Here is a 13,401-nt window from a genome sequence, read left to right on the forward strand (position 1 = left end):
CCTTTAAACACTGCCAGTAAAAGTCTGGAACAAAATGCCTAAAATCTACATTCTTGGGAATTACACGCACCACATTTCTTGTTAACTTTACCTTACGAACATTTTATTAGAAATACTGACTGAAAATCATCTATTAGGAAGAGACTTTTATCTTTTTCAAGTCATTTTCTGTGTGTGTGTGTGTGTGCATGCGCGTGTGTATCTGTTTTTTGAGACAGGGTCGCATGTGGTCCAAGCTGGCCTCTGACTAGCTATGCAGTCAAGGATAACCTGTACTTCCCATCCTCCTGCCTCTGCACACTCACCAAAGCTGGGGACAGAAGCATGGATGGCCACAGTCAGTTCATAGGGCACTGGGGACCCAACCAGGCTTCATGTAAGCTGCAGCCCCAGCCCTCTTCCAGATAATTTTCTTAGATTAAAAAGATATTTCAAGTAGTGTCATACAAAGTAAACATGCTTAAATCATGCTGTGCTATCTTATATATTCTAAATTGAATCTGAGCTCAACATGATAGCTACCACACTAAACATGCAAAGTATCTATGATGCCTGGAATTATAGTAAATGTTTAATGAGAGGCTATCTTTATTCATAAATGATTTGATTATTTACAGAATTAGGACTTTTTCTTCAGAAAAGTTTTCTATTTATCCTTGTAATAGAGTATCTCTAATTGCACAGGACTTGAACTCTAGTTTTAGAGTGGAAAGCAAAAGTATTTGAAATCATGTCATTTTAAAAGTATACTTAATATATTTTACAATTAGGAATTCAATCTTTCAGGGTCCTCTTTTTCTCTAGTAGCGCTTCTGCAACCAACACACAACTTTGGTTTATTAAATTTTCCTTGCATTTTCAGGGCCACTCAGTATGTCCCTATTCAAGGGCAGGGTGTATTCTAGGTGCTTGGGGAGTATAAATAAACCTTAACTACTTCAAGGTTAAGTTATTTCCAAATCAAAGAAATCCAACTTTAAAAAACCATATTAATAACACGATATAAGTGAGAGCACACATTGTGTCACACACTGTGAAACCAAACAGTGTGTTGTTATGAGCCTGCACATGCGTGGAACCATCCGTCTGTCTCTGGGCGTCCCTTTTACCTGGCACTGGCTGAAGAGGTAGGGGTGCTGCTTCCCAGAAGTCTGCTCAGGAGTGAGCCACTGAAGAGCAGAGGATTTGGGGGAGGTCTCATAGGAAATTTCTATAACAACCTCTTGATTTCTGCATGAAACAAATACAGATATTAATAGAGTATACGGTTACGCCTCACAGAATTTGAATTCAGAATACATACAGGAAATAGCATAAGCAATTATCCTGAGGTCTCACCGACTTAGAGTAAGCTCCAGAGACACAGAAGCTTAAGTAAATCCGACTCTTACTTTGCTACCTGAATGTCAGCCTGGGGTTTCTTCTCACTCTATCATACTGATGAACACACGATGGGAACTAATATCAGCCAAGTGGTCCACAGTGAGCATGTACTTTGCATCTGAGACATCTCTTTGTCTTCTGTGACAATGGAGATGTGGAAGAACCAATTTTATCACTATGACTACTCCAGCACATGACCAGGGCTGCTCTATGACATGGTAAGTCAAATCAAGATGTAGCTGCAGAATCTAATAATGAAAATGTCTCTTTCTTGTAGAAATTCGTACTTAATGATTTTCAGTCTGTGATAGACTAGAGGAGACAAAAACTGGTTTTTCACCCCCATAGGTCTCAGAAGCATTGATATGAGGGAGAGGCAAGAGCTCTGGAGATAGCAGCCCAACCCGGACTGAAATCCTGACTCCATCACTCACAGACGCTACATACCATAGTCTCTCCACCTGCACAGGGGTTAACGATGCTGCCTCCCAAGCTGTGCTTGTGTCTTCCTTCTCTTTCTTAAAGGGGAGGAGAAGGCACAGAGATACTGGAGGGTGGGAGCAGAGCATCCTTGCTTCAGGCTAATAGTTTCTACTTTCTCCCTCCCCCAAGAATCAAGGGGTAGGGTATACACCCTGCCTGATGATTCTGGCTACTATTTTCTTAAATGAGTAACTTTATTTCTCTTCCAGTCCCCTTCCTCATCCGTAGGTGCAGCTCCTAGGCAGAGGGCAGCTTAAAGAATTAGAGACTGTGCTTAAGCACTGACACTGAGTGGTCCAAAGTCAGCCTTCCTACATCTGGCATTACAATTATCACTCCATCAGTACCAGCAGCTGCCATCTATCTGGGTCAGAGGCAAAGAGTATGTGGCTTCACACACTCCCCATGCCATCCTGAAACGGCATGCTCCCCACCACGCCAAACACCGTTGAAATGATGGCAGCTACAGAAGTTGTTACCCGGCGTCCTAGTCACCAATGTTTCATGCACTTTCTTTCTTCAGTGTTTTAAGAACATACCGTTTTTTTACAGTCAACACCAATGTGAACAGATTACAAAAGTGACTGCCAATCACTGCATATAAGCAAATATTAGAAACACAGAAAAGATGTCTGAATTATTTTAAAATCTATTTTGCCACTATTTAGTCATTAAAAAAAAAGGGAAGGCAGTCAGTCATACTTGCTCAGAGCGATGGGAAGAGAGATTTCCATCGGTGACCCTTTGTAACCTTGTCTTTCTCCGAGAGTGTATTTGACTTCTTGTCCATTGATCACCACCTTTTCTATTGTAAGGTCTTTTGTATCCAAAGTCTAAAATCAAATAAAATGAGAAGAACATGGGTTTATGCATCAGAAGAAATAAATACTAGATAAAAGTTTACTACAGTAAGCATAAAACTAGCTACTCACAGAAAGCAAATTGCAGAGTGAAACTAAGAACTAAAGGCATACGATAGTTTTAATTGTCAGCTTACTGCAATCTAGAATTGCCTGGGAAGAGTCTCTCAATGAGGGATTGTCTAGATGTGTTCATTGTGGTGGGAAGAGCTACCCACTGTGGGTGGCATCATTCCCTGGGCTTGGGGCCAGAACTGAATAAATGCAGAGGGGGCTGAGCACCAGTGAGTATGCACGCATTCACTCTCTCTGCTATTGGTTGGGGATGTAACTGCTGCTTCCAATCCCTGCCTTCACTTCCCAGGAACAATGGACTATAACCTCAAATCATAAGCCAAATAAACCCCTTCCCTTACAGTTGCTTTGTCCAGGTGATTTATCACAGCAATAGAAACAACACTGAAACAAGGAGTCAAGCGCAAGGAAAGATCCTTATTTCTTCACACTCCAAGCAACCTGAAAACTTTACTTTTAGGACTTCTATATAGTTAATTCTGGGACACTCACATATATTCTGGATTCTGAATAAAAGCCAATCTTAAGTTAAAATGTCTTTAAGCCTGTTAAATGTTAACTTGTCTGTTATAAAGATCTCCACTTTTGATTTAAATTTCTTTCACTCTAATTCAATTTAACATATTAATATTTCACTATATAGTTTCTCCTAGAAAACATACAGCCCAACTCCTACAATATACATGTGTAAAAACCCCCAATTAAAGTAAACTTTGGCCCTCGTTAGGCAGACCACATGCAACCTGCAGATGGCGGAGCACCACAGGTACTTACTGCCTTGGGTGCCCGTCTAAGAGTTCCCACCTCATAGTCTCCCCGGAAATCAGATGCTTTCACCACCTCTCAACCGGGCTCTTGTTGCATAGTCTCCAACTTCTGTGTCACCACACTGTTTCCCAAGCGGAAACAAGCATCCCACTGTGTCCTTCCAGGACCAACTGCTCCACCCTCCCTCCTTCCTATTTTAAAGCGAGGACAGTCCCAGACGGCTGCTTCCACCTTCCCATCAGTGATCTGACTCCTCCTCTCGCTGGCTCTTAGCACCCGTGCTACTGGAAGGGAGTTCTCCATGGTCCACAAGATCTTTCCTGGTAACCAACCACCTCTGTTCACCCTAGCTCCTGTGGCAGAAACCCCACCTGGACTCTGACTTTCCGGAAGTCAGCCAGACAGTGCCAGACTCTTCCATTTTGTTTGCTTCTTGAGATGGGGGTCTCATTAGCCTTGAACTCTCAATCCCCCTGTCTCCGCACTCCTACTGTGTGCGCTGAGGTTACAGGGTACACCACCACACCCTGTCTACTCCTTTGCCAGCTGTGTGCTGTCCCCTGGTGTTAACTGGACATCTGTACCTGCCTGTAACCCAGCCCCAGGCAGTACCATCTCACAGCCAGTAAGAACTGACACCACCACTGTGCCCCTCAGGCAGCCAGCCCCTTCCTCCGACATCTGGATTCTCTTACTAGAACTCCTCAAGGTACCAAATGTTTAACACAACCCACAAACTGGTCTCACTTCCCAATCCCAGAGTCAAGGCTTCCTCCTTTAAACCGGATTTACACGCTCTTTTCTTTCTGCCCACCACCACCACTGGTCCCAACTCAGCAGTTAGAACTCTATTGGATCTCATCTCCCCACTTCCAAAGCTTTCTCCTGTCCTTTACAAGCCTGGAAAAGGGCTGGAAGTTAGAACGCTGAGGAACAGCCACTCCCTATCCACCTGCCATAGGCTAAGAGATGGCAAGCTCAGGAAATCAGTCAGGCCGAGATGTAGCTTAGAGGCTACAGTGCTTTGCCTACCATGCTATAAAGTCCTGGGTTCAATCCCTGGCACCATATAAATCAGGTGTGGTGGTACACACCTATAAAGCCGGCATGTAGGAAGCAGAGGCAGGAGGATCAGAAGTTCAAGGTCAACCTTGGCTACATAATGAAGGAGGCCAATGGGACACAGAAAGAAATGTCACAAGGATCTGACTCCCGTTTCTCTGACATCAGCAGTTCTTATTTGGGAAGGGTTTCCCTCCAAGTTTGATTTCTTTCTTTCTGGTTAGTGTCAGCCATGCTCTGAGCATCATCTGCCTCCTTCCTAAGATAGTTACTTCTTCCCAATGATGTTTTGTGGTACCCGACTACTACTTCAGCTAGAACCAGCTCATCTTCTCACACTTGCATATTCAGAGTTTATGATTTCTGTCTTCACAGGTATTTCATTAGTAGCCATTCCTTCTGTCTTTGTGACCTAAAACGTCTTTCTGAACATCAAATTGGTCTTAAGGCTATCATTTGAATATCTATGTGTATTACAGACCTTAAAAACAACAAAAAAGATGGATTAATTGGGTCATTTCCCAATGGAACACATTCTATTTTCTGTATTGCTAAACTTTTCCAATCTGCTCAGAATCAGGAGTTATTTATTTACTTATTTTTTTTATTATGTATGCAGTATTGTCTGTGTGTATCCCTGCTGGACAAAAGAAGGAATCAGATGTCATTACAGATGGTTGTGAGACACCATGTGGGTGCTGGGAATTGAACTCAGGACCCCTGGAAGACCAGTGTTCTTAACCACTGAACCATCTGCCCAGCTTCTGGAGTTAGTTATTGTAATGACTCATTTTTGTGAAGTCACTTTCAGATCTCCTGACTGTTCTAACAGTTGGCCCCACCCACTCAAATGACATCTACTGCACTATTACATTATGCCTGAGGGCATTTAAAGAGACTGTTCCGGGTTCAAATCCCCACGGTTTAGCTTCATACCTGAAAAAATGTCAGATGGCAATTTACCCACGAAGCAAGTTCTGGACCAAAACAAGACGGATAATGCAATTTTAAGCTATAGAGTCTATTGCAAACCTCAACCTTTATTTCCAAATATTGTAAGAAATTCTCTTTCAAAATTCACTCATGTTATTGGCCATCACTGTCATTTAAAACTGTAGTCAGAAAAAAAAAGGAAACTGAATAACTGGAGTTAGAATTAGATCTTCCAGCCAACATTTATTGAGCACCAACTAGACACAAAGCCAAGCTACCTACTTAGTCATAAGACCCTGCCTTGCGTACAATAGGAGGTTTCTAAGGAAATGATTTAGTATATGTCACAATGTCCCTCTTTAGACAACATACACACAAGCTCTGTATTCCAAAACAGGCGACATACAACATGCAGATGTCGCTTTTGCCTTTTGCACAGGCTGCGGGAAGCTCAGGTCAACTTTGTGGCACGCTTCTTTTGTGTCTTCCCTGGATTCCTCTTTTAAGTCTTATTATACTGTATTTGTTATCTTGATTTTATTTTCTCATGGTCCTAAAGATAAAGCCCAAGGCGTCACACATGCTAGGGAAACTCTACCACAAAGCTACATGGCCATTCTTTGCATCTGCTAATCAATTTCAAGTTCTTTCTAAACAATAACAGGTTTGAGGCTAGGCATGGTGGTGCAAGCCTTTAATCTCACCACTCAGGAGGCAGAGGCAGGTGAGTTCGAGGCCATCCTGGTCTACAAAGTGACAGCCAGGGCTACCCAGAGAAACCCTGTCTGGAAAAAACGACAACAAAACAAAACAACGACAAAAAGCAGGTTTGAATAGGGAAAGGCATATATGCCTCTGTCCTACATTCTGTTTTTAAAAAACTTACCCACAGATTGCTTTGAGAAAAAAACAAACAAAACAAGGGTATATGGGATGAAACCAAAATCAAAACCCAAACCAGCTCAATATGATTTTCAGCTCAGCCATGGCATTCAGTGGAGCCCAGAGGCCGTGCAGCAGACTCCATCCCTAGTGGCTGACCTTGCCCATAACACAAAACCCTCAGGGTCGCTAACTGAAGAACACCTAAACAAAATGGAAAATTTTAAGATAAGAAACAAATGCTTGGAAGTTACAAATTCTGAACAGGTTCAGTGTAACTAACCTAAAACTGGAAAAGGATTTTAGAAAGATGTGAATTCGTCCTCTTAGTGGGACCCTTAACTCCCCACTGTCACAGGGCCAGCAATGGAAGGGCATAATGCCATGACACCTTTGGGCTACAGACAGCACTGTTAGCCATGTAGCTCATAGGCACTGCTTTCTAATTGAATTTGCTCCATTAATCAAACTCTTCAGGGTTCACTACATGTCAAATGCCAAACCAGGAATCTGAGACGCAGATAGGAAAGGCAGTTTCTTCCTACCTTAAATCTAAACCAGGAATCTGAGACGCAGATGATAGGAAAGGCAGTTTCTTCCTACCTTAAATCTAAACCAGGAATCTGAGACGCAGATGATAGGAAAGGCAGTTTCTTCCTACCTTAAATCTAAACCAGGAGTTATGGCTCATGCCTGCAATCCCAGCACTCAGGACCCTGAGATAGGAGGATCAAAAGTTTGAGGCCAGCCTGGGCTGCATATTGAGTTCAAAGCCAATCTGAGCTATAGAGAAGCCCAGTCTCAAGAAAGGAATTCCCGGTCTACTGAGAGAAAGAAACAAGTTAACTTTAAATACATATAAATAGCGCCAAGCATTTGGTCTCAGGCTGTTGTCATAAAGAAGCAAAACAATTATAAACAGATGTTACTTTCTACTATAATAACCTCTTTTGCAGAAAACCAAACATTAAAATTCCAGCTGCTTTGCTAAACAGATATGCCAGCCAGAAATCAAAATTTGAAAGTCTTACTTTTCTGAAGAGCAGGGAAATGAAAAGAACAGATAAGTTTTAAGCTTGGGACATTCTGTTAAATACTTAAAGTCTTCTGACTCTGGCTTACTTTCTTGAGCAGAGGTGGAACTTTCTATCTCTACACAATAAAGGGTTGTGTAAGGTCAGATGGAACATCGAGAAGCCAACAAAATTGACTTTCTCTTAATAAAGGGAAACTGAATCTAAAGACTAAACTTCTGCCCTGCCAAGGCAAAGCTGCCTCTGCAACAGGAGGAAGCAAGTAGGTACTTCAAGGCCAAAGTACAGTCTGTAAGGAAATAGCTTCCTTCTTCCAACGCAAGGCTGCCATTTTTCTTACAGCATAGTCAGTAATTATATGTCAATAGAAGAGTTAAGTGCTTTATTAAACAAACAAAAAGCCAAACAAAAAGATTTTCAGAGGCAAAATCACTAGTCCTTATCTGCACTTCTAATTCTCGAAATTACTGACCACATTAATTTCACTCCTAAATACCAGCCCGGGTTGCTTACTGTTGTGTGTCGGTCAAGATAACCACACAACAGGGCTAAACACATCATCTAGACAGCAGGCTGAGCATAGCTGGTCCTTTCATGTCCCTCTTATTTCTAAAATGCTCTTCTATGCTCCCCTCTCCCCCAGGGTAAAAGTTCGATCCTAATACCATCAGATAATATAAGAACACTGACTATAGATGATATGGAACAGATCAAACCATTGAATATTTCACGATTCTAAACAAATCTTTATTCAAATGGTTAGAGAGTTTATAGGAGTACATATTTTATAAAAAGTGCAATAATGACTTGCTCCTTGGAACCACTTATAAGAAATGTATTGAGTCATCCTTAGAAGGCTGGATGGTTCCACAGGTTCTTAACTATTAGAAGACAGAAGCAAAAGCAGGCAGGGGCCCCGAAGAGCAAAGGTTGCTTACAGAACACAGACTGGAAGCCTCAAAACAGGGTGGAAAAGGGCAGGGAACCCTAAGGGGCGGGCAGGGAACCCAAGGGGGGCGGGTAGAAAACCCCGAGGGGCTTGAACCACAGGATATGGAATCTGAGAGTTAGGTGAAACTGTGGAGTAAGGACCTTATCCTAGGGGCTGGAAAAGTCTGGGCCTGGGGCGGGGTTCTGAAACGTGAGTCAAGGAAAGGGGGGGGGGATACAGGGTGTGGGGGTAGTAACTGCTGGGCACTGGGATGATGGAGGGGAGGACGATGGAGGGGGAGGGCGATGGAGGGGAGGACGGAGTATCTCAGAGATGGGTGAGGGACAAGGTGTGGAGGGGGCGCCAGGAAAAAGGGAGAGAGCGGGAGGAGACCATCGTACGTGGAAGGTGAAGGAGAGAGTGTGCAGATGCAAGAGTGGGCCTGAGGCAAGGGTGAGTGGGACCTGACAAAGAGGGGCAGCAGCCCGAAGAGGGGCCAGGCGGGGAGAGCCAGCGATCGCCGGGCTCGCGGGGTGCAGGGGCGAGGAGAGGGAGGAGAGCGGCCCCGGAGAAGCGGAGCTGCACAGGCGCCCCCGTACCAGGCTGCGCAGATTATCCTCCTGAGACTGGACGGTGAGCGCGGCGGTCCCGGTCAGCACCCGGCGAGCGAAGTCCACGCTGCAGCGCAGATGGAGGTGCTGGGTTCGGCAGACCGAGGCTGGAGAGGCCAAGGAGCAAGTGTCGGCGACCTCGGGCATGGTTCTGGGAGATCCGTCGCACGTCAGTCAGCACCCAGACACTCCACGGCCAGACTCCCACCGCGAGCCTGAGAACGGAGGGAAGCTCGGAGGGCAGGCGGCGCGGTGCACGCCGGGAAAGGAAGGCTCCGAGCCTCCGAGGGGCTGGGTGGAGTCCAGGGCGGAACTACCAATCCCATAGTGCAGCGCGAGCAGGCTAGCGCTAGACAGCCTGGGATTGGGGGGCGGTGCGAGGGGAACCGAGGGGCGTCTGCAGCAGGGGAAGGGTGGGTTAAGGGAAACCATGAGTGGAGCGGAGACAGCGAATGGAACACTTCCATTTTAGTGCTGTTCACTCGCAGTAAAAGCCACGATGGCACCAGACATGCCAGGACTATTGGCATACACGGCTTGAGGGCGGGGCTGTCTAGAATAGATAAAGGGCCTATCAGAAAGGTGGCGTGCGTGCAAAATCCTCGTTAGTATAGTGGTGAGTATCCCCGCCTGTCACGCGGGAGACCGGGGTTCGATTCCCCGACGGGGAGATGCATAAATGCTTTTATTTCTTTTTACGATCTTGTTCTGTTAGCAATCTAATTCGGATATTTCTAAGTCCTAAGTACCCAAACCCGAATAAGACAACATTACCACCCAAGAGACGAATTGCTATATGTGCGCTGACCACAGTGGCTGTACAGCAGCGGCACATCTAGCCCAGATCCACCTCCTTTAAAAGGCAAAGGAGGGTTGGTGCCTGGCATTTTAATGTCAAACAACTGCTAAGAAGACCCGGGAAATGAGAAACAACCGGTGTTATTCAGCAAAGCAGGTCCCACCAGATTAAGTCTCTAAAAAGAGGTTGCAACATTGCAAACATTGTATATTTTGAAAGACAAGAAAATTAACCTCTTCTACCACTTCTCTAAAAGACTACAAGATTACAAAGGCTTTTTTTAAAATCATATTCCCCTCTTGCTTCATACAAACTATCTGCAAATGCTCCATGTAATTTGTAGATATTAAGTGCATTCTGCCACACAGGGCTGCCTAGAAAAGAGCCAGGGGACTGGGACTCTCTATCCCCCCAGCGGTTAAAGTACGCTCTACTCCCAGATGCTCCAGTGACCTAGTCCAGCATGGTGCTTGGCTTCAAGGCAGGGCCCAGGGAACACAATACATTCAGTTCTGGGAGGACAAGTATTACCTCCTTTGGGAGGGTCAGAAGTACAGTAATGGAGGGTAGGGCATCTGAGATGGGGCTTAAAAGAGCACCTGCTTGGCATTCAGGCCATGCAATTAAGTTCTGACCAATGGACTGTAAGCAGACGTCAGGTACGGTTTCTATGGAGTGTCTTTCACAGTAATGACAACCAAAACCGCTATTCTGTTCTCCAGAACACAAGACTTAAGGGCTGCAGATCTGACTGCACATTATACTCAGAACGGTGTGCTGAGTGAGACAGAGAAGCACCATAGGAGAAGCCACTAGCAGGAAATGGCCCACATCACTGGGACCATGGATCCTTCTGTTCACTAGTAGGAAATGGCCCACATCACTGGGACCATGGATCCCTCTGTTCAGTAGCTAGAAATGGCCCACCTCACTGGGTCCGGATCCCTGCGTACACTGCTTCACGTGCCTTTTGAGGGAGAAATAAATGTATTTGTTTAATTCAGTGTTATTTCTGGATTTTTCTGACCTGCTGAAAGCTGGTCCTAGTTTTAAGTGCATCAGGTTCACCCCAGCGCTTGCCCGTGTCTGTCAGTTTGCCATTGTTTGGGGGAGGGACGTAATGATTTTCTTTACAGTTGGAAAAACTTTTCATACAATGTATTTTAATAATGTTTTCCTCTCCCCCAATTCCTCCCAGATTCTCCCTACTTCATTAGTTACACAACTTCATGTCCTTTATCTGTCTCTCTCACTTTAAAACAACAAAGAAACAAAAATCAACACAAGAAACCCCACCAAAATGAAAATCAAAGCAAATAAACAAAAGACTAATAAGACAAAAAAATGTGGCTGGGCATTGGTGACGCACGCCTTTAATCCCAGCACTTGGGAGACAGAGGCAGGCAGATCTCTGTGTTTGAGGCCAGCCTGGGCTACAGAATGAGTTCCAGGACAGCCTCCAAAACAATATAGAGAAACCCTGTCTCGAAAAACAAAACAAAACAAAAGACAAAAAATGCCCAAACGAAGCAAAATGAAATAAAAATACCATTGAGTTTGTGTTGAGCAACTATTCCTGGGGATGGGGCCTGTCCCAAAGTGTGCTTGATACACCTGGGGAGACTCTTGTAGAAATTGATTTTCCATTTGGCAACCGGTATCAGCTAGTTTGCTACCATTTTATCATGGGCTAGTGGGCAAGTCCGAAAACTTGTTTATCACTCTAGTCTTCCTTCTTTCATGTGTTGTCTGACTGAGCATTCTTTGCGATGTAATGACCTCACTTTCCTGCTTAAATCTTTCAAGATCTCAAGGAGAGGAAGCCAGGAAGTCACTCCTCTTCAGGTGTGCCCAGTCCTCCGATAAACAGTCTATACCCACTTGCATAGAGGCAGCATTAGTTGGACTCAGTAGGTTTTATGTGAAGAATATGAAGTTGGGAGGGTAGGAGGAACCAAAGACTTGGGGGGAGTTGGAAGTGAACCAAGGGGTAGAGCTGATCGAAATAAAATGCATTCATATCTGAAGAAAAAAAAACTAACAGCAATGATAATAATAAACTTCCCAAGATCTCACTAATGTTGATGTGCTGTAATGTTTTAGCATGCTGTTTCTATTAATTTCTCTTAATCACCGTGACTGTAAAACCTGAGAACAACTTAAAGAAGGACTTATTTTGTCTCATGGTTTTAGAGGGTTCGGTCCCGGGGAGCTTACACAGAACACGGAAGCAGCAAACACATGTGAAGAAAGTTGTTTATCTCACGGCCAGAGGAAACAGAAAGACAGAAAGGACAGGATACCCCATGTAACCACCACAAGTGACCCAATTACTCCCCATGTTCCACCTTGTAAAGTTCCCAGAGCTCCCCCAAATAGTTCCACCAGCTGGAGAACAAACCTCTAACACAGGAGCCATTTGGAGAGACACTTCCTATCATAACACAATCCAAGAGATTTCACAGATGAAAGTAATGTTTTTTTATTTTATTTTAACTTTATTTATTTACTTTTTAATGCGAATTGGTGTTTTGTCTGCATGCATATCTGTGTGAGGGTGTTAGGTCCCCTAAAACTGGAGGTACAAACAATTGTGAACCACCATGTGGGTGCTGGGAATTGAACCTGGATCCTCTGGGAGAGCAGCTGGTGCTCTTAACCGCTGAGCCATCTCTCCAGCCCTGGTTTTTAATTTTTTATTAATTTACTTTTTAACATCCAATCCCAGTTTCCCCTCCCTCCTGTCCTCTCTCTCCCCCCACCCCACCTTCCATCTGGTTTTCATGATTTTTAAATGAAGTGTTTAAATTCACTGTTCTGTAGTGTGGCAGGTTGCTATTTTTTTTTTTTTTTTTTTGCAGTTCATTTTTTTTTTTCAGAGTTGAGAATCCTGGTTTTCTTAGATTTGACTTGGAAAAAATGTGTCAGTACATCTGGATTTCTCAGTTGGGCATTCTTCAAGATTGGGTCAGCATTTGAACACAGTGGCTTTCTGCCTTATATAGTCTGGCTGTCCTCTGCTGAAATCTTACTGAGATGCCTCTTGCCTCTTTCTTGCAGAAATGCGTGCCCTGCTTTACACCATACTATTTAAGTAACTCGGTTACTGTCGTGTGGATGTGACAGAGATTGAGCAAGCCATAGAAACCTGCAGGTTGAGACACAGCCTAATTCCGCTGCATCAGGTTTTTTTTTTTTTTTTTCTTTCGGGCCACCAACCAGCTCCCAAATCATGACAGGGACACTTATTATTTGTGAATGCTTGGCCTTATCTTAACTCTTGTTTTAATTTGTTCCTCTTTATCTACATTTTGCATCAGGGCTTTTTAAATCTTTCTTCTGTTTGTCCTACTCTGTGTCTGTTGGCCCCAGCGTGTCCCTCTTTCTCCCTTTCTCTTTGTTCTTTTGAACCTAAATTTCTCCTATTTACTCTCTCTGTCCACCAGCCTGGCCTTCTCTGCCTGGTTCTTAGCCCTTCAGCTTTTTATTGGACTAGTCAGGTGCCCTAGACAAGCAAGAAGAAACAACAGTCTTTTAATAATTAAACAAACGCAACAAAGACAAGTGTAACACATCTTTA

The 13,401-nt window shown here is 44.1% G+C and overlaps 1 protein-coding gene and 1 non-coding gene across 3 annotated transcripts in view; one reads left to right on the top strand and one right to left on the bottom strand.

The window, feature by feature from the left end:
* The window catches only part of Lta4h (leukotriene A4 hydrolase), a 31,773-nt gene extending 22,498 nt beyond the window's left edge, over positions 1 to 9,275 (bottom strand). The window contains exons 1-3 of one of the 2 annotated variants that reach the window (XM_013111920.3): positions 9,011 to 9,275; positions 2,569 to 2,699; positions 1,110 to 1,230 (exon numbers count right to left, since the gene is read on the bottom strand). In XM_013111920.3, coding sequence (XP_012967374.1) covers positions 1,110 to 1,230; positions 2,569 to 2,699; positions 9,011 to 9,169 — 411 coding nt within the window. In that variant the 5' untranslated portion in view covers positions 9,170 to 9,275. The remainder of the gene's footprint in view (positions 1 to 1,109; positions 1,231 to 2,568; positions 2,700 to 9,010) is intronic. The other variant, XM_005068000.4, reaches the window with a different exon arrangement.
* A 346-nt stretch (positions 9,276 to 9,621) lies between these two features.
* Trnad-guc lies at positions 9,622 to 9,693 on the top strand. Its single transcript has one exon. It is a non-coding gene; the product is annotated as a tRNA-Asp (tRNA).
* Positions 9,694 to 13,401: the final 3,708 nt, after the last annotated feature.

This window comes from Mesocricetus auratus, unplaced genomic scaffold (assembly GCF_017639785.1).
Source record: "Mesocricetus auratus isolate SY011 unplaced genomic scaffold, BCM_Maur_2.0 Super-Scaffold_100011, whole genome shotgun sequence".
Taxonomy (NCBI): domain Eukaryota; kingdom Metazoa; phylum Chordata; class Mammalia; order Rodentia; family Cricetidae; genus Mesocricetus; species Mesocricetus auratus.